Source organism: Heliangelus exortis, chromosome 22 (assembly GCF_036169615.1).
Source record: "Heliangelus exortis chromosome 22, bHelExo1.hap1, whole genome shotgun sequence".
Lineage (NCBI taxonomy): Eukaryota > Metazoa > Chordata > Aves > Apodiformes > Trochilidae > Heliangelus > Heliangelus exortis.
Window position 1 is genome coordinate 7,257,501 of NC_092443.1, and position 21,131 is coordinate 7,278,631.

The following is a 21,131-nucleotide window of genomic DNA, read 5'->3' on the forward strand; positions in this document are numbered from 1 at the left end:
ACAGTTTTGGTTTTCTTTTATGTAAAATCTGAATCAATATTGGACGTTCAATAAACACAATTTGATTTCACCACAAATAATTTAGCTGAAAGCAAATATTACAGGATACTGTTATATGGCCTTTGTTATACAAGAGGTCAGTCTAGATGATCGTAATGGTCCCTTCTGGCCTTAAAAATCTGTGAATATATGAATAATTTAAAACCGTCCTGCCAAGCCTTATTCATTGAAGTAGTCATACTGAAATCCTCTGGGACTGCTCATGTGAGTAAAGGTTGTGGGATCAGGCCTAAAGTGAGTAATCATCACTTATGTTTAAATTTATTGATAAAACTATAAAATATTCACTTGATGTAACGATGGGTTTCTTTAAAATGGGAGAATATTCTATTTGCTTTGTTAAGCCAGGCACTGCCAAAGTAGCTTAGAAAGGTCTCTTGGTTCAGTGTCCTGAATGGTGCTACAGATCAATTTATGAACAGTTTCAAAAATATTGTTTAAAAACTTGTGATATGCAGGAAGTATCTTTGTTTTGCTTAAAAATAAAGTAAAATTCAAGCTCAACAATCAGGTGGGTACAGGTAGATTAATATTGTTGGGAACTCATCTCAGTGCATGCAAGGGCCATCCTTGCTATGACCCATCCTGCTGATGTTGGCAGGTACAGGAATATTGGGCAGCACTGTCCTCTGCATGAATAGAACTTACTTTGAAACATGGTCAAGACAGCAAGTAAGTGGTGTCCTCAAAGTTAGAGTTACAAAGCAATCTCAGGCTGTGTTTTTATATTAACAGTCTTAAAGTAATCAAACAATTTATCATTTGATTAGAGATCACTTTTAAATCAACAGTTTCGTGGGATGACTTAGTTATCTAGCTTGAAAATCTGAATTGCTGATGACTAAGACTGTTGTTAAGACTGTACTAAAACAAGCATTGATTACTCTGTCTTGCAGCTTTTTTTCCCCTTAATAATTTCCCTATTGCTTCTGCAATGTAGCAGTACTATTTTAACAAAATAAGAAGAATGTTTGTTTCTTAGCTCATGAAAGAGTCATTAATGCTTCAAAGTTTCCTGAGAATGTGGAGGAGGAACCAGTTCTTGGGATTCCTGCTCTTGCAACGTGTCTGCCCTCACCCCAGTGTTTAAATACAATTGAAAAAAAAGTGATAAAGAAGCTAAAGCTTCACTGAAGGTGCTGTAAAGACAAAACGATCACATGATCTCTCCATTCTTTACAGGTGTTAGTATTTTAGATTAAAAGGAGTTTCTCAGTGAAGTTAGGTGGTGATTTGTTACTTCTGTAGGCAGTGTTCAGCTGTTGTCACCTGCAGGGTTATCAGAACCCTGTGCCCTCTGCAGCTTGGAGGGGTAGGAGTGGGGTGTCCTGTACAACACCCAGCACAGAAGCTGTGTGTAACAATGCCAGTGAATGTGTGAGCACTGAATGGCACCTGTACTGAATCCCAAATTACTGTAACACAGCAAATAGTAGATGCACGTTCTGGAAGCTACGTATTTTTAATTGGTTTCCTACCTTAGCTGTGAAAGGAAATTAGTCTGTAAGAGTGGACAACTGAAATTTTTAGATTTTCACATTTTAATTTCCTGATATTGCAGTTTCTCTTCGCCATCATCATAAGGTCTGTTCTGGCATATTTGCTGTTGGCTTTAGTATAACCTTTAAATAATTTCATAAATGTATAGTGCAAAGCATATAGATTGCATGATGCCTTAATTGAATTTTCTAAATTATTTTGCATGCATTATTCTTTGTTTTTAATTTATTTTTAGAAAAAATAATGATTGGAAAGTAGCCTGAAAGAAAGGATTTGTTGGTGATTGATAGATGAGATTAATTGATGTTCAGATACTCAAATGCTCCATCTCATCTCTGTAAAGTTTAATGTTAGAACAGTTCTTTCCCTGGAGGCACCAGTGTCCTCATCTCTGCCATCATTTTCTCCTTCCTTCCCCTTTAGAGAATTCTCAAGCAGGTGTGATGTGAAGGCATGGCTAAGAAGCAGGTACTCTTGAATTATAAAAATTGGTCATCTGTTGCCCCCTTTGGGATAGTTTTTTAGTTTTGCTTCCTGAGCTGTTGAGTAACTGAATTAGTCACCAGCTTTAAAGCTCTTCCACAGCAAGATGTTCTGCTCTCCATAAGTAAGGAGGATCTTGGTCCTAACAATTAGGAGACTTGTGAGAGGGCAAATCCCTGAACTGTAGCAGTTCTTGCTGCTGGGTAACACTGTGCTGGGTGTATCTGCACAGTCATATTTAATTTTTAGGTAACAATTCTGAAAGTGTTCTTCTGTTTCCTTGTAAGCACAAAAGCATGAGGAAGCTCTTTTTCTCATTACTTCTCAGAAATTATGTATTTTGTGTAGTTGTTGGTTTGGATTCCCAGTCTGTAGCTGATTTCCTGGGAAACATGGCACTAATGGAGAGTTATGACATGGAATGGCTAACGGGATACGCTCCAGTGTTCTCTTTGGTAAACAGTGCAGGAAGAAATTTGAGTCTAATGTTATTCTTTCACACTTTTTAATGCTTTGAATTTCTACAAAAGATCTTGTCAGTGAAATGACTTAATTTTACAGTGAGAGATGGTAGGCAAATTTGATTCCTAAGCGTCAAATTCTGCTCTTTTTATTTTACCTGTTTTCAGCATTGCAAGTTTCTTTACATCCCTTCTCTCGAGCCAAAGGCAGGAGCTGATTTTTAATTTTTACTATTAATTGAACTGAGGGTTTTTTGTTTCTTTAATTTTTTTTCTTGTTTATTTATAACATCTTAGTGATTAATTTTTCCTTTAATTTAGTGCCTGGATGCTGCAGAAGTCTAAATGAAGATTTGCATGCAGCTACAAGAGATTACAATCTTTAAAAGCCAAAGCTGGGGCTTTTTTGTTGTTGTTTTTTCTCTACCCATGAAAAAATGAATTTTCCCTTGTGGCAGAATTACAATGCAGATTTATAAAGGTGTAACACAGTTACATGGGCAGGATTTTATTTTAGATTTTAGTTTAAGTTCGGCCCTTCTCTTATAAGGTATTATATTTGTGAGTGAATTCCTATGCTTTGCATTGTCTGGTTATAGTAAAGATCAAATCTGGCCCAGATTTCATGACTGAAAAGCTGATTCAGTAGTACAGTCCTAATAGTCTCCTGTGCTCATAAAGTTTGTATTTGATGAAGAGAGCCCTTTGTCAGATATTCTAGCAGTTCCTGTTGTGGAGTATTTACTTGCATGCAATTTTAAAAAGATTGGCCAATGGATGGTGCAGCAGGGAGTAAGAAAGCATCACCTTCCCCACCCATGTAAAGTGGGTATTTCTCCTGTGAACACGTCCTGTTAACTACCCGATGCAGACCTTTATTGGTGCTTCTTGAATAATTTGTTTAAACTGTGCAGTACAGATTCCTTATTTCAGCACTAAGACTTACAAAGGCTTCTTTTAGCAGCCTTTAATTTTGTGCTTATGTATGTGACATAGCCTGTGGCTGTGATCTCTGCTGTGAATCTGCGGTTGTTTGGGGATGAAAGAAGAAGGCAGCTGGAAACTCAGTAGCTACATCTAGCTGTCTACCTAGAGAAGGCCTTGATTTCAAGTTTATCTAAACAAGCTCGACTAATCCCAACTATCTAGGGGGATCCACTGTCAAAACAAGCAGCATGGCCGTAAGGCAAACACAACCATACAGAAATGAAGGCTGGGACTTCCAATACTCCAATGACTGCCTACTGGAGGCTTTTTTTTTTTTTTCCTGAAAGAGAGTAAGAGAGGTAGAATTTGCATAATGCCTTTTCATTGGAAACTTTTGGAAAGCTGACAGAGATCCAGCTTATAGCTCTGTAGCCACAATACAGAGTCTATAGGAGAATCCTTGAATGGCCTAACCATATTGAAAGAAAAAATGAAAGCAACGAAGTATAGCCAAGCGAGTGTGGAAAAGAGGGCTGCTGCATTGTCTAACATCTGCTCTACTTCTCGTTAGTTTTGTTCTTTGGTATTCTATGTGGACTTTGGAGAAACCTAAGACAGGCTAACATGAATCCTATAATCTTCCTTCTGAATATTTATGTAGTGTGCCAGCCTCTAAGCTGTCCTTTGCATCTTCCTACTTCCCCCTCATTTTCATGCTCTCAAATGAGGCCAACATTTCAAAAGCTAAATAAATGTTTGTGAATGTTTATAAAAGATTTGCATAAATTTGTTCTTGTTTGACAAAGATCACTTTTTTCTTATGCCAGTTCTGAAATTTTTTAAAGGTTTCAGTGCTTGTCTTGACAACAAAGTCCTGCCTCAGAGAACAATGATTGCTGATTAAGTGGGTATGCAGTTGGAGCTGAATAGAGCATTTGAGTCGACATCTAAAAGGGCCAGTCATCTTAAGCCAGAATTATAATATTTAACAAATGTTAACCAAAGTATACATTTAAAGCTTTGTTTTTGATGCAATACCTGTGCAATTGACTTATAGTGTGAGACCTATGTGATTATCTTTGCACAGCTAATAGTTCTCACCTAATTTTTCCTGAATGTGGAAGCAAAAATATTCCTCATTTTTAGTTACTAAATGTTTTGGATATATTTAATTTAATTAGCATTCATAGTTAGCAATCTAGCTTTCTGATATTGACACCTTATTGATCAACATTTATACGTACAATTGGCTCTGATAGTTTTATGCTTGTTTGTAGTTTTTAATTTCTTTGTGATTATTTGTACCACAATAGTTGTAGATTTATTTCTTTGCATAGCACGTTAGCTAAAATCTATTTATCTTAGAAAAAAAAAATCCTTATTTTATTAAAGAGGTTTGAAAGACATTTGTCAATGAGATCTTTTTGAAAAATTGCTTAAATATTTAGTTCAGTTTTACTTTCAGATTTCGTTTTTCTACTGGAAAAAAAAAGTAACAGTTGCTTCTGTTCTTTTGTTCTATTAGTTGAGAGGTTGAAGTTGCCATTAAGGCAAAACTAGAGCTACTTCTCTGACACAGTTTTTATCACATCTGCTAGGCCTGTGTCCCAGGAGGAGCTGAGCAGAGCAGTGAATTCAGCCCAGACCCATTATCTACTGGTTTTGCGTGTGTTGTAAAAGGAGTGAGACCTCAGGGAGGCTTGGAGCCTCCTCCCGTGTAATGTCCAAATCAGATTTGAAGGACTGGTGGCAGGAAAGCTTTGGCCTTGGGGTGTGAATTCTAAGAAACAGAGTCACAATTAGGTTTAAAAAATTCAGGGATTCTGAGCTTTATCTTGAAATATGTTTTTAGTAATGCAAGTAGAAATGTTGCCCATCTGTGCACATATTTTGTACGTTTAAAATATTTAAATGATAGCAGGCCTCAATATGCTTAGGAAATGCTGTTTATCTCGTGCTATTCCTGGTACCAGAATTGTGTCTGTATGTGTTGGGGTTTTTGTTTGTTTTTAAAAAATGGCATTTCCCTGGGAACAGTTGGTTACCTTGAGTGCAATGATGTTGTTTCATGCTGGGTACTGTTCCTCCTCTGAACCTCATGCAGGCAGAAGTGACTTTTGTAGAGAAAATCCCTACCCTAATTTGAGCTTTGTAATTGCTCAAAAAGAGCTAATGGATTTTTAGAACAGCAAACAAATGGATGAACTACTGCTATAAAGTTCGATTGGATTACTAGTAGAATTTAAAAAAGGAACTAAATTAAGGTAATTTAAATTATTGCTACCAAGATAATTATGCTCCTGGTTTTGTGTGTTGTGGGTTTTGGTTTTTTTTTTTTAAGAATGTTCTTTTAAGAAACTGTTTAAAAATAATTCATAAAATATTTTTACAATTATAAAAATCAGTAACATTCAGTACTGCTATAAAACTTAGAGATTCTATGATAAAAAAACCCCAAAAGATAAAATTTGACAAATATTATATGAGAGCAGAGATTTTTTCAGAAGCATTTATGTTGGATCACTTTTAAAAAACAATAAATAAAAAGAAAACTTTAAAATCTTGAGAAAATCTTGCTTTAAGTTCATTGTTCTTTGCTTTCTCTGCTTCGTTATCTTGCAAAACTTCATCTTTTTGTTGTGGCTGTGTGACACTGGCTGCTGCTTGGCTTGGAATGCTGCTCCTGAATTTAACTACGTAATTTCATGGCATTTTTTCATTGAGAATAATCTGTAATAATAACTTTTGGGAAATTTGATGTGAGATAATATAAGCTGATACTAGTAATAAATGCAAACTAAAGGCTTAAATTATGAAACACAAGATGCCTTTATTTGTGTTTACTTGTAGCTGTGTTCAAGTTAGTGGCTGAATTTTTTGTGCTTTATTACATTTATTAAAAGCTGGCACTGCCTTATTACACTTACATACTTTTTCTTTCATCACTCTTTGGGTTTTAAACAGTTGTCAGATTGGAGTTGTTATTTGGGTGCACTGGAAACAGTTTTGAATTCTTAAATTTGTTGTTCCACTGCAGCGGATAATTTAATTAATTGTGGTGAAAATTATTCAAATAGATGAAATCAGTGTAAGAGCAGTTTATGACCTTGTGACTATAAGGTAGATTACCGTACAGCCCAGATTTCAAAATAATTGGATAATATTTTGCTCCAGTTAATGTCTTAGCACTGCTTTATGCTGTATTAGTATTTTTACTGTTCAGATTTCACGTTTCTGAGCAGAAATAAACCCATGTCCAGATCCAGAACCTGTCTCCTTCCCGTTCTCCCTTTGGAGCTGCACTGCTCTCTTAACCCTCACTGCTCTCCAGCAGCTTCTCCTTCCTTCACCACTCTAGTGATGTGTTCTTGAAACTCTCTTGGTGTCTCTCCACGCAAAGAGGATGAATTTCATGTTTGTTTCATGGCTTCAGATGGTATTGCAAGCTTGCTAAGATGGGAAATACTCACAGTTCTACCCTCTCTGTAGCATTTCACTTTCAGCAACCTCACCTCTGCTTCACCTTGGTTTTAGGTTGTTGGGTTGGTTTGCTTCTCTGTGGGTTTTTTCGTTTTGTTTTTTTGTTTGTTTGCTTTTTTTTAAATCCCATGTTCCATGGTTAAAGGCTTTTTCTGTACTCTGATTAGTCTTCTCAACTTCACCTTGTTACCAGTGATCATTGAACAAGCCTAAAGTCAAAGGTTTAAAAATATATTTAAAATATATTAAAAAAAAAAGAAAGAAGAATTGAAGACAACTTACATATTAAATTCACAAGTGAATATACAAAATCTTTCAGCAATGTTGAGGTTTCTTTACTAATTCATCTGAATATATAGATAGTTCAGGGCATGAGCCAAGTGGGCATTGTGTATTTAATAACCTGACTCTCCATACACTTTTTAAGTATCTCTCGTGGGTGGGTATGTGGGAGAAATCCTTTGAGAGACTTCCTCACCTTCATAAATTGCCATGTGACACAAAAGAGCTGAGCACTCTGTTCCTGCCTCATTTATTTTGAAAACTTTGCTACTGAAACCAAACTTAATCAATGAGCTCTGTGTTGTCTCCGATAAGTTATGTACTGGCTTTATTGATTGGGAAGGATTTTAGAAAACCCGTGTGGGGTTTATAATGTCAGCAGTGTTTTGATTATGAAAAGAGTTGGAACCTTGGGACAAGGAGCCAGGTGGTGTATGTCCTAAAGCCAGTGGTGACACGGCTGGGCTGAGCCCCTCAGGGGACACAGTTCATGCCCTGCACTTTAGCTGTAGTGACTGGCTGCTATAGATGCACTTTTTGCTCATTAAAATGTTAAAAATCAAACTGCATGTAAAAAGATTTGTGAAAATATAAACTTGGGGATTGATCCAGAAAAGTGGCACGTGATACCCAAGAGACTCTGGTTTAAGCTACTGGGCAATTTAGGCTGATCAGCTGTGTGTCCTGCATTGCTTTGGCTTGGCTTGGTTTGGTTTTCTTTTTTTCAGTTCAGGATGTTTGCTTTAGATACATTTATATAGGTGTTTCTTTAAGAAAATAGGCATTGAGAAATATAGGCTTCAGTAATCTTTCAAACTGAACAGTGAATGAAAGAAAAAAGAAAAAAGGCATTACATACATAGTAATGATCTTGCAACTTGAGCAAAAATGAAATAGTTCTGCACTCACGGTATTTCTTACATGCAAAAAGATCAGAAAGTCTGCAAATTAAAAGCCAATTCTGTATGTGGAGGGTTTTTTTAAATAGTTAAGCCTAAAATATATCTGTGGTTAACATGCACTGCTCTCCATTTTTTACTGGTAAATCAAGGCAGAAAAGTGTTGGTGTATAATGAGTGGCAAATTATGTCCATTAACATTATAAAAAACACATAAGAATAGCACTCTCAAATCTTTCTCTAAAAGAGGAGGCAGTGGATAGCAGCCTGGATTCAGTGCATTGTTAAGATGGAGCCACTGTGCTTAAGCAGAGTTGTTCAGCAGACCCTTGATCCTTGTGCAAGTTGGTGAAATTCTGCAGAAGGGTGAACCCGATCACATTAATGAGGCCTTTACTATCAAGGCATTATTTTGTAAATCTGTATTTCTGCAGAGCTTACTGTGGTACCTGTGTAGCTGCTTTACAAGTTTCCAGCTGAAATGGAAAGGTTGCTGCTTTGCTCTATTCTTCAATAGATCCTTCCTTGTTCTTTAAAATCAGGTGGTTGTTAAATAATCTATCAACAAACTGTCAAGAAGTCAAAGTTTCCATATCTTTTTCTGCCTGAAGTCTGAAGAACTTGCTACATATTAGTTGTCAAGAAACCTCCAAAGAGGAGCCTGTGAGCTGCTGAAAGCACTGGGAGGAATGGGATGTGCTTATTTGAATTATGTAGGAGGAACATGCTCTTGCAAGGGAGTCAATATGTTTTCTGCTTCATTGGATAGGTTATTAGATTGATGTAGTTTATTTGTTGAAGGATGGCATTGGTTTTGGAAATAAATGAAGCGGGAAACATCAATTCAGTTATTGGTGATAATTTATTACTATTGGTGGTAAAAGTGTTGATTTATCAGAGGGTTTGTCATTTAATCAGGGTTGTCTTGTTTCAGCTGAAAGCAGAAATATCACATTTCAGGTCCTGAAATATCTAAGTGTGAAGGAGAATGAACAATGGGTTGGCTGATAATAAAGGTCTGCAAACTGGGTAGGCCTTTGTGGTGGGCTGTGGATTACAGAATTCAAGTTTTGAATACACAGAGTCACATAGTTTAAATTTATTAATTTTGTCTATGAACACAACTGGTTTTAGGACTAAAATGTTTCTGGTTTTGCCTCTTCAATGACTGTATTTGTTTGAAGTTCTAAAATTTGAAAATCAGTAATTTCTCTGCTGATCATGTTTTTAATTTCCATATTCATGCTTTTTATTTTATATTATTTAAAGCCTGTGCTTAAAAGTTTCCTGTTTGTGGTGCTGGTTTGCACCATGTAGAAAAAGGTTTCTAAGTTAAACAGTGTGCATTAATTTTAATGCAGAGTATTTTAATCAGTCTTCAAACACTCAGATTTCTTTCTAATAGCAGTAGGCAACGTTATACATTCCTGCTATGAGACCTATTGGCTTTAGCTTTTGTGATTTATCTTGCTGATGTTAGGAAGTATTCTCTAATCCCCCAGACCTCTGTTCCTAGGTAACAGTCAAAAGCTGTGCCAGCAGAAGTGGTCCTGCCAGGCCAAACCCATGTGGTTTGGTGTTATTCACTATGATCCATATGGTCAGGGTAGAGATTGTCCCCAGAGAGGTGTTAACACTCAACAACCCAACCTCCTCCTACTCTTTGGAGAATTGCTGGATGGCTCCTGCTGCCTGCCCATGTGTGAATCTTGATTAATTTTTCATTTTTAATGAAGTTTGATCATGTTTATTATTTCACATGATTGACTGCCTGGTACACCTTCCGTGTAATTGATAAAGCCCATATTTCTTCATCTGTCTCTTATTTCTTCAGGGCAAAGTTGTGAAATTGTGTGATGTGGTTAATATTAGATTTATTGGTCCCAATAGATGTATAAATTATCTCTTTTTCTCTCCACAGGAAGTTCTACAGACTTTGACCAAGTTTTGTTTCCCGTTCTGTGTGGACAGGTAGTGTTAGCTTTTCAAACTTTACAAGAAAATAAGCTTGTCAATAAAACCACTGCAGAAAATAAAAACCATACCATTCTTATGTTCTGTCTGCTTGACTGTGATTTAAAGCACCCAAGTGCAAAATTACAATCTTAGAATCACTTTTTCCTGGGGTTTTTACGGGCACCATCAAAAAAAAAAGTTTGAGAAGTTTGAGCCGTTCAGTGGCAGCAGTAAGAACACGTTCTGGTTTACTTCTGGGTAATGCTTGGATGTGAACATGCTTAGGTAGTCATTGTCAAATACACATAATAATATCAAAGCTGTGTTTGTGTATATATTTTCTTTAATTGCCAAAATTTGGGCAGAATAGTGAATTAAGTGCTTTACATTTAAAGGCCTCTCTTGATCTTACTACGATTTATTTGGTGGCTACGTAATGTGGCTTTTAAGTTTTTTAGGAAAATTTGTATTTGACATGAACCAAGAACGTGCAATTCCTGTAATTTAGTCAACTTCAAGCCTTTGGTTTTTTAATGCTTCTGTCATCTATGACCATCATTGAATTGGTTGACATTGCCTGGGGGAGGTCAGCAAACTCACTGAACAGGTTTGATTGATGAAATTGACCTTAACTGTGATTAAACTGCTAGAAATATTTTTCTCATTTCAGTGAAATCTGTAATATTTCCAGTAGAAATTATTTTTTTAATTATAATTCAGTGTCCATTTCTAATATTACTTCTTGTTTGAGCTGTTCAATTTTAATTTTTTTTTTCTCCCTCCATCCTCTCCCCTCCTCCCCCCCCCCATGGGCCAGGTATTATTTCTTAGTTATCTTGAGATGTGGCTCTCTGGTTTCTATAAATGGAGAAGAAACCTCACTGTGGTTCTCTGGAGATAGGAGTCTGCATAATAAAACCACTGCTGCACTTTGTCCCTCAGTGTAGAACATGGGCTTGGAGGAAGCTTGGGAGATCAGGATTGAGAGACATTGGTGGGGGACTGCTGGAGCCACAGATACTTCTTATAATTTGTGATTTTTTTGCTTTCCTATGGCAGGGATCAGAGAAATACTTACATGTATTTTGTCATGAATTTGTTTCTACTAGAAATATTTATGTTTTCTGTGTGTAGGTTTATTGTACCTAGGGGTTTCATTTGTTTTGTTGTTGTTTTGCTTTTCCCCAACAATATAGCATTTTGAAGGATAAGAACACTGAAATCCCATATGGGGTGCAAATGAGAACATAATGAAAAGTGATTTCCACTTCTGAATTTGCTTGTTTCACTGAATATCACAGACTGTCTCTGAAAAGACTGTAAGCCAACCATTTTGAACATAAAAGAGAGATTGTAACCCATCACATACCTAGTAATTTGAAATTAAGAATGGACTAAGTAATCCAGGAGGTAGAGGATGTCCCAAGTTAAGGACATGGCAGCTGAATTCGTGTGATGCTGCTTGATATAAAAATACACACACAGACACATTATGGGTGTGTGCATAGGTGTAGTCTCCTGTGATGCAAATTTTACTTAATTTTGAATAGTGTGTGAATTAACCTGCCAGTTATAGGAAGAAGGTATCACTGAATATCACTGTCTCCTATCACTGAATGCAAATGAATTTAATGTCACTGTGATAAAGGGAGAAATGCAGTACATCTTAAGTGCAAAATGTTCATCTTGCTACTTCCAAGTTGAGAACCAGTCAAATACCTGTTCTAAGAGGCTATTTCTGGAGCTTGACAAGGGTTGAATTTGCACTAGTTGGTCTTTTTTTTTCTCCATTACTGTTAACCAACTATTGTGTATTTATTTATATATTTGTTATATTACACCTAAAATAAAGTGATTTAAAGTAGTGAGCAGGTAGCCCCATAATGCAATTACCTCAGACAATGGTTTAATATTCTCCTTAGTCTTCTCAGTAAACACTATTTCTACTTTTAGATGAAAAGAAATTGCTTCTAGAAGAAATATTGTCTTCAGTTACATGCCAGAAAGGTCCTTACAGTCGTGTCTTACAGAGTTGACTAGCACTCTCTAGTGGGATTTTATCCCTCTGAATGTGTCTGGAAAGTGGTATGTTGGATCAGCTCTCCAGTTACTGTAATTCTCAGTCCTCAGGGTGTTTTTCTTAACATACATTGTTAAAATACCTCTCATAGTGGAGATAGTGGCTCACTACACTCACTACTCTCTCTAGGACATCTCTTCAGGTTCTGTGGAGAAACAATCCTTGTGAATATGGATGAAGAGGTACTGATACAAGTGATCAGAAATGTGTAGTTACTAAAGCATAGATGCTGCTTTTCCTTTCGCCAGCTTAGAGCTCAAAGTAGCATTATCAGTCATAGAAGTTGGGTTTTCAAGTTCTGGCAGTGTCATGTTCCAAATTCATTCCCTATTTGTGAGGACTTTACTTGGCAAAATGTAATTTTCATGACCAAGCTCTGTGTAATGTGCAGTACTGTGCCAGGCTTTCAGTGCAAACATCTTGAAGTGTGTTCAGTGGTACTTGAGCTGAGTCTTGTTCTTTTGACTCTGATGTTAAACTGTGGTATTTCTCTCATGAGTGCTGAGAAATTACATAAATCTTCATCTACATATGTGTCTCTTCTAAGGCTGCATGTTTTATAAAACAACTGACAAAAGCTGAAGATGTACTATAGCATCTGCCAGATCACAACTTCAAATGATGGTAGGACACCAAGATATGGAGGAAAATTCTCTTTGATGAAGGTTTTGGCATTTGGTGATGCAGATTCTTAATTCTTCATTCTATATATATTGTTGTGAGTGATCAAACATCACCAGGGACTACTGCCCCTTCCTTTAGACAAGTGTGCCACTGCTCTTATGGTTGCAGGACCAAGGCAGAGGCTGTTCTCCAATTGAAGTGAAGAACTCCATCTCAGTCATATTTCCTGTCAGGATTAATTTGGGTTAGATAGAGATAGTGAAGGGGGGTTTTTAAGAAATGACTCTTTCTCTCTCACTTTCCCTCCAACCCTGACTCCTATTTGCCCATTTAGAGATGAGATTTATGGTGCTTCCATCCCATTAGGCTCTAAATAGACCTCTTCCCATTTAGAAATAAGGCTGCGAATCTTAAGTATTGATATTGGCTTCTTAGGAAAAGCATGTTTTATGTTGGGAAGTATCCTTCCATGTGGCAAACTGACAGCTGGAACTCAAGCAAGACCTCTCAGATACATTTGGTTTCTGCAGCTCACACAAATGTAAAACTCTTCAGGTTTGAATCGGAGGAGCTTCCCAGTTTGACACAATAGTTTAATAAACAAGCTTCTCCCTGCTGCAAATGAAGCATGTTTCCCCCCCCCGTTCCATTATTTTAATTGTCAGCTGGAATACTATTTCTCACACATGGTCTGCTCTCAACCTTGTTAAAATTAAGCATATAATCCCCCTTTAAAACACCATACTAAAATCACCATAGTAACATTACATTGAAGCTTTACAGATAAAACACAACACCAGTAAGGGATTTTTTGCTATCCCCTGGCAGCTCAGTATGGTTTCTGGAAATGGTTGCTCTGCTGACATTTAGAATTCGGTAGGATGATGGTACTGATGCTGTCTAATTCTCAGGCCACTGAAATGCTTTTAAGTATCTGTCTTTTTGTTCATCTGTGAATTTGGAGCACTTTTTTGTCTTCATCGCAGCATGGTTTTCCTTCCCTGTTTGGAATCCAGTGAAGAATTCCTCTTTCTAAGCTGGACAGTGACATCTTTCCAGTTCTGATCCAGCTCCTATTTTTTTTTTCTTTTTTTTTTTTTTTTTTTTTCCCTAGGCACTGAGTGTATAATCTGCCACATAAAATAAACTCGAAAATAACCTGAAACAGGTGTTAATTTCCTATCATTATAAGGTCTCAAATAGACTTAAAATTGGATGAAGAGCCCCCTAATAGTCCCAGCTTCACCACTGAATGTCAAGATTTCTGTTAAACAGAAAAACTACATTTCTACAAACTGGGAGGTGAATTGGGCTTGGTTTATGTGCCATCATTGTACAGAAGCATTTGATGAACTTGAGACAAATGTGGTAGTATCTGAAGAATGTTGTTTATTTTGTTAATAAATTGCATCCAGCAAGTGCTGTGCTTTAAATGTAAGGCATCTTAATTTGAGCTTATCTTAGTATTTTGAGCATTTCCTATTTGTATTAAAATATGCATATAAGTGATAGTATTTTAAGGATGTAAATTTTTAAATGCTGAGGTTTGGATGTTTGTTGGTTTGGGAAGTTTGTTTCTTGGGTTTTGTTTTTTTGTTGTGGTGGTTGTTGGTTGTGGTTTTTTGTTTTGTTTTCCAAAACTGTTATTCCATTTTGTGCAAATTTTCCTGTGGTGATACTTCCACCATGGTGTGAGTACAAGGCAACTTCTGGGACTGGTACCAGGTCAATGCTGCTGTTCTTGAAGAGCTGTTAAGATCTCATAGATGAGGCAAATGACTTAATTTTGAAATATCATATTGAAGTCCTACAAAAATATTTTTATCCATGGCTGGAATTAGCACAGTGTGCTTTTCATTCTAGTTTATACTTTCTTCTTTGCACACTGTTGCAGTCTTTCTTTTAACTGATTGCCTCACTGCTAGCATAAAGGAGAGTGGTCTGGCATGGTTCCACTTGCTGAATATTTTGGAGTGATGTATCTGGGATATATGCACAATTGGTAGGTGGATAATAAAGTTTCTACAAGTCAGTATCCAAGTGTAGAAGAAGCTTAGCATGTTATTAAACATTGTCTTGCACTTGGACTAAACCAATTCCAAACTGAAAAGTAACAAAGAAATATTTGGGGTTATATAAGTGAACATGGGCTTGGTTTGTACAGTGTGTACTGCATTGAACATGGTTGGTAGTAATAACCATTTTCATGTAAAGATAAATGCATTTTTAGTGGCTACTCCCCAAGCCCCTCTCCCTCATCAAGCAACTAGCATGTTAAGCTTTTGGAGGGTGTATATTCCCAAAGTTAATTTCTCAAACACTGTTGAAAGAGGAAATGTTACAGGTTCAATTACTTAAACTAGATACTTTTGACACAGAGTTAGCTCAACATTAATTTTTTCCTCTTTACTCTCTTTTTTTTCAGCCATGCAGTTAACCAAGTTGGGCAGAACTTTACATTTGTACTTACAGACATTGACAGCAAACAGAGGTTTGGATTCTGTCGCTTATCTTCTGGAGCCAAGAGCTGCTTCTGTATATTAAGGTGGGTCTGTGGTTTGCCTTTTGGCTGACTCTAGGAAACAGTGTTTGACTTTGCTGTGTTACACTGCAATTATAATTTCCAGCTGTTTAAAATTATTCTCCTATCTGGTCCTCAAAGTCAGTGCTCTTCTGCAGAAGTGGAGCAAAATATCTTGCACTTTGGGTTCCTCTGGAGATAACTGTATTTGTTTGTAGTCAATGTTCTCGAGTTAACAATGTGAAAAAAAAAAAAAAAGTGTCTTTTCAGTAATTTGATATAACAGAGCATGATGGCAGCTGTTATCTTTAGCTGTCACAACTGATCTTGTTAAGACATTTTGTGGACATTTGTATACGCAAGTTTTATTAACAAAACATCTGTTGGTAACTGATAGAATGTTGCTGATGCTCTCCACATCCTCAAAGTTTTTATGTATGAGCTTCACTCTGTCCTACTGAGGGTTTTGTGAAGTTTGTCATAATAGAGACTGCTTGTGGAAGTTGGAAATGATGCCTTTCACATTAAAAGGACAAGGAGAGTCTTGCAGAATAGTTTTTGATAACCTCACACAGACATGTTGGAATACAGTCTGTAATTTTCTTTTTACATTTGTGCAAGAAATGATGCAGTAAAATAAGTTCTAATATCTACAAATATATTAGTTCCATTAAGAACTTCTATGGAGTGAAGGCTTCCACATGGCATGTGGGCTGCTTTGTTTTAAACAAATTTGACAGTGGTCTGTCTTCTCCCTTCATGTCTTCTGTCTTCATGTTTATGAGAAAGTTCAGGTGTTGGAGCAACAGTCCAGGTAAAGATAGCTGAGTGTGAACAGCCAGCTAGGTGACTGAAGGATTGTGCAGACAATCACAAATGAGGATGATTTCCTCTGTGAGCAACTATAGACATCTGTCTCAGTTGTCTCTGGTTTCCTTTTCATGAGAAAAGTGAGAGAATCCAGGGTGAGAACAAGAAGAAATTGTCTTCATCCTATAAGTCCTGTGTGTTGCAGGGGACAGGATTGGGCCCACTGTAAATGAGCTGTAGAATGTTACCCCTCTAGAGAATTTCAGGGATAATGTTTCAAAATATAAGAACACTTCTGATGTCTTTGAGCTGCATGGAGCAGTGCCATGGAATAGAGCTTGGGCTGGTGTATGTGTTTAAGATGAATATGTCTGTGCCATTTGTGCTGGCACTGGTCTGGTGAGGATACCAAATGTTTGTTGCCTTGGACTTCAGCATTATACTGATGGCAGTGGTCTGCTAACTAGGCCTTCATTGAAGAAGCTTTATATTTGGAGAAATTGCCGTGAAATCTGCCAAAATTACCAATTAATTGTGTGGGTGGCAGTTGATGACATCTCAGTATCTTCACTCTTTCTGTAGTTGACATTCCAACTGCTCCCAGGCAGGGCTTCCCCCAGCTGGGCCCTGGGTGGCTGGGATGCTGACTCTCTCTCATGTGAGAGGTGGCTGTTTACATAAGGTAAATATTCCTGATTAATGACAAATTAAAGTGGAGAGACAGTTTAAAAGAAAATCTGAATGAGGAGTAGTGTAAGTCCTTTCTTGATCTCTCCTGGATAAGAGTTCTTTGCTGTCAGCTCCCTTATGTTGAGTGAATGCCAAGAAGAAATGGAGGAGTTATGTTGTAGTTAAATGCCTTCTGCTTCAACTCATAACCACAAAAAAAAAGTGCAGTTACCAGTTACAGCAGTGCATGAATTGGGTCTTTTGGCTTCTGAGATGATACTCAGAAGGCCAGAAGTCAAGGTCTGACTTTGAATTTTAAAATGACCCAGACATTTTTTCACGTGGATGCAAAGTAAGGCAAGGCATTTTTTGGAGTTCTATAGCAGTAAAGTTATCCACATGGATGTAGCTCCTGGGGCCAGCAGAAAGGCAAATCCATTTCCCAGAGTAACTGTTTTTTCATATTTTAACCAATACTTTACTGGTATTTTACCAGTAGAAACCTGCTTTCAAGACAGTTTTCCTAGTTGTGTTTTTGCTGAGAATGTCATCACAGAGATTTATGGAAATCCTTGATTAATTTTAAAAACTGCATCTTCTAAGTGTTCTCTGATTTCCTTTTAGTGTAGAACCACTGAGTCTGTCTCTTCCTTTTTTCTTCACTGATTTCTAGCTACTGGTGAAGCTGCAGTGCTCAGGTACTGCAGAGCTCTCTGGAGCAGAGCTGACTCCTTCTGCATTTCAGACAGCAGAGGGCGGACAGAAGCACAGCACAGAGTCCCAGATGGGGGGTTGAGATTCTAACCAGTGAATTTAAATTAAAACAACCCACAAGCTCACGTATACAGCACATCAAAACTTCCTGACTAACGTGTAATTCTGGACTAGCTTTGTCAGTGTAATATGTTGTGACACTTAAAATCTGCTTTTTAATTTTATTTTCCAAATGATGAATGCAAAGTAAGTTGAGAGCTCATGTCCAAGTCATTGAATTCTGATGTTCCCTGCTGGTGTTGCTCACTCTTCTGAGACATCATCTTCAACTCCTTAGTCAGTGTCCTCTAGTTGTTGGAATTTGCATACTTGTTTGTCATATTTTCTAAGTCCTCTGTGTCTGTAGAGAGTTAGTGTTCAGTCATTAGGGCAAAGGAGTCTGGAAGGTGTCAAAGAGGTCCAGATTTTTTTTTTGAATGCTGTTTCATACTAATTGAAATGCACTTGAAGATGATGTAGATACACCCATCTACTGGTATGATCTCAGTGATAAAAGAACATTATAAATTTGACTTACTGCTTTTGTATATTCTTAAAGCATAGAGCTACTTTCTGTTTCTTAAGAATTTTGCAAGCTAAGGCTCCTGAATTTAATCTCCTTATTGGCTTATTCATCTTTTCAAATTTGTAGCAGCTCCAGCAGTACTAAACTCCAGAAGCTGGTTTGTTGGTTACCTTGTTGTTCAGTGCCTCAGCTGCATTTTCCTCTTTGGCTCTCTCCTGTGATCTAGAACTCTCCAGAGGCACAGGCACTGCTGGATTTCAGCATTTGTGTGGTGGGAAGGTGACATGTAAAACACTTAGTAACACAAAGTGTACTGAAAGAAGCTGTGTATTTTATTTTCCAGTCTGGTTTCTCAAAGCTTAAGTGGACAAACACTTCTGTGTGCAGGCTGCTCTTGGGGGGACAGAGTTAAAAACCTCATTGCTGAAATTCCTACAAGCGTGATACTTCCCCTTGCACTGTTTCTAATGGTCTGAAGCAGATGAAGATAGGGTGTATAAAGCTGGGGGAAGAGACTGCTTAACATAGGAAATTCTAAATTTTACAGAGGCATTGAAGCATGACACTTCTTATTTTTCTTCTCTTCCATCAGAAAATGATCCCAAGTTCTTGTATGAAATATTATTTTAAAGTGCATACCAGTAATCATTGCAGCTGGATTTTTTTGTCTTGACTTTTTTACGTTGTAGAATCTCAGACTCTTGTCAACTTCTCCTTTCTGTGTAATCATGAAGGAGGAAAAAGTTCTACCTTAGGAATGTGAAAAATGTTGTTAGCTCGGTCTGAATACTCTTTTTGATACCACTATTGCAAATGTTTATATAATGAAACTAACAAGTTCAATTTAAAAAAATATTTGTATCTTTTGTCTTCTGAAGTATTCCCAGAATTCAGTGTACAGGCCCAGCTACTGATTCTTCAAGTTATAAACAGATAAGATTCAGTAATTTCTTCTTCAAATGTGTCTTTATTTGCTATTCTGACTACTTAAACTAAGTAATATGTTTATAAAACACATCGTCCCTCTATGCAGATAAATGTTGTCTTGTTAATTGCAGTTTCTCCACAAATGTGATTTTGAACAATTCAGTGCTGTATTTTATTTACAAAACTTCTTTTTTCCAGATACTATAAGAACAGGTTTGGGAGGTGTTGGGTAAATGCTGCCAGAACAAATACAACTGTTTCTCCCTCAGAAGCTGCCTGTGTGCTGGTTTTGCCCTTCCTACCACAAAGGGCTGCAGCAATAACAGCAAAAACCTCCTGAGAAGAGAAGGTGACCATGGGGCCATGGTAGTGGTTAGAGCTGTGAGAACCCTGGGGGTGGGATGGAGCAGCCCTGCTGCCCTGCCAGCCCTCACTCACACGAGCTGAGACACTTGGAGTAGTTGGATGTGGTGGACAAGATCCTCACTGTTGTAACTGTGTAGTAGGTGCCTTGCAATATTTAGTGATTATTAACTAGGAGAATTTCTGTTTTATCTATTAAACTATGACCTGGAGTACCTATTTCTAACTGCTTGCAGGAGCAGTAATAATACAAATCAAAGATTTTTCTCTTGTTCCAAGTTTTGTTAAAGTTAAAAAAAAAAAACCCAAACCAAAGCAGTTAAAACTTTGTGTAGTTTTGCTTTGGTTCACAAAGTTACCAGGCAGAGTTACTGAGGTAAGGAGGTCCCATAATCATGTGCAGCTCTGATTTCAATTTCACTTAATTTGAAGTTTTCAGTGGGTATTCAGGCTTTGTACCCAAAATGAAAATCATTCTTCTGAAGTGAAATGCAGAAACATTTGTGTGGAAATCCCACTCGGCCAAAATAGCGAAGCTCTGCACCACTCATTTCTTAGATAAAAAGAAATGAATCTATAATAGTTTGTGACAGATGGCAGAAAATGTAACTAACTGAATGTGATTCTGTATGGAGTTATTTGAGGTTTTTGGTGTGATTTGTTGTGAGTTCCTCTCCTCCCCCCTTTCCTTTCCTTTGATTGCAGTCTTTGTCCATTTATTCTTAGGATAGAATAAGATTTCTGAGCAGGGGCCTCTCTTGTGGTGCAAAGTGAGAATTGTTTTTAATTGAGCAGAAACATGTGGAAGGATCAGGAATATCTCAAGGGATTACAGAAAAATTCCAAATTTGTACTACTTACAGCTTGTGTTTAGAGCAGGGTCTGCTGGGAATAAATGTTAGTTAGTGTGACCTGTGACCTTAAAAACTGTTGACATGGATTTCAGCCAGAAACTAGCCACAGAACTCCTTTGTTAAGCTCATTCATAGCTCCTTGAAAACTCCAGTCAGTGAAAGTTGCCAGCTCAAATCTAAGGAAAGCAGAGCCCTTTTTTTCCTTTTTTTTTTTTTTTCCCCCCTCTTTTTTTTTTCCCATGCTTTGGAAACAGTGGATGCCCCTTAACCAGCAAGACTTCTTTAATAGGACTGCATGGCCCAAACTTGATTGGAATTGACAGCTTCCTGGCTCTGGCCTGCCAACTGGCAGGGCAGTGATGCAGAGGGGATAAACAGCTTGAAGGGCCTGGATACCACTGTTTGTGTGTGTGCCTCCCAAATGTGACACACTGCTTTGTGACACCTTCTGATGTAAAGAAAAGAGTCCCAAACCCTCGATGCTGCATTTAATTCCACAAATCTTTCAGTTATTTTGGGAGAGAAAACTGATTATTTTTGTGAGGTTTTTTGCTTTAAAATAATTGTCCTGTTGTCTTCTAGAGTTTTCCTTTTTCACTGATTTGGCCAAAAGCCACAGAAGAATATTCAGACATGAAGTGGGCAGGGCATTTTGAATTTAGAATTTTGACTTTTGTTTTTAAAACGTGACTGCATGGTATTTTAAAAACTGGTTAACCCACTATAAAAGGGTTAAGTTTTAGGTATCTTTAATTGATTTATAATGAAACGTTTTCTGCTGTCTCTGTACTGTGTGGTAAAGTCCCAGTGGTTCAGTATCTTTTGAACAATCTGCACTGTTAAAACACCCAAATATTACAGTTTAGATTTGGGTGTTCCTTAAAGTCTTGATTTTGTAAAAGTGCACGCTATGTAAGGCTGCTGAATCTTTTGGAATATCTTCTATGGGTTTTTTT

General features: G+C 37.3%; 1 protein-coding gene across 8 annotated transcripts in view; it reads left to right on the forward strand.

The window, feature by feature from the left end:
* Positions 1-21,131, forward strand: part of DENND1A (DENN domain containing 1A) — a 163,798-nt gene that overhangs the window by 31,296 nt on the left and 111,371 nt on the right. For 7 of the 8 annotated variants that reach the window (XM_071766193.1, XM_071766185.1, XM_071766186.1 and 4 more), the window contains exons 4-5: positions 10,014-10,063; positions 15,178-15,297. In XM_071766193.1, coding sequence (XP_071622294.1) covers positions 10,014-10,063; positions 15,178-15,297 — 170 coding nt within the window. The remainder of the gene's footprint in view (positions 1-10,013; positions 10,064-15,177; positions 15,298-21,131) is intronic. The other variant, XM_071766188.1, reaches the window with a different exon arrangement.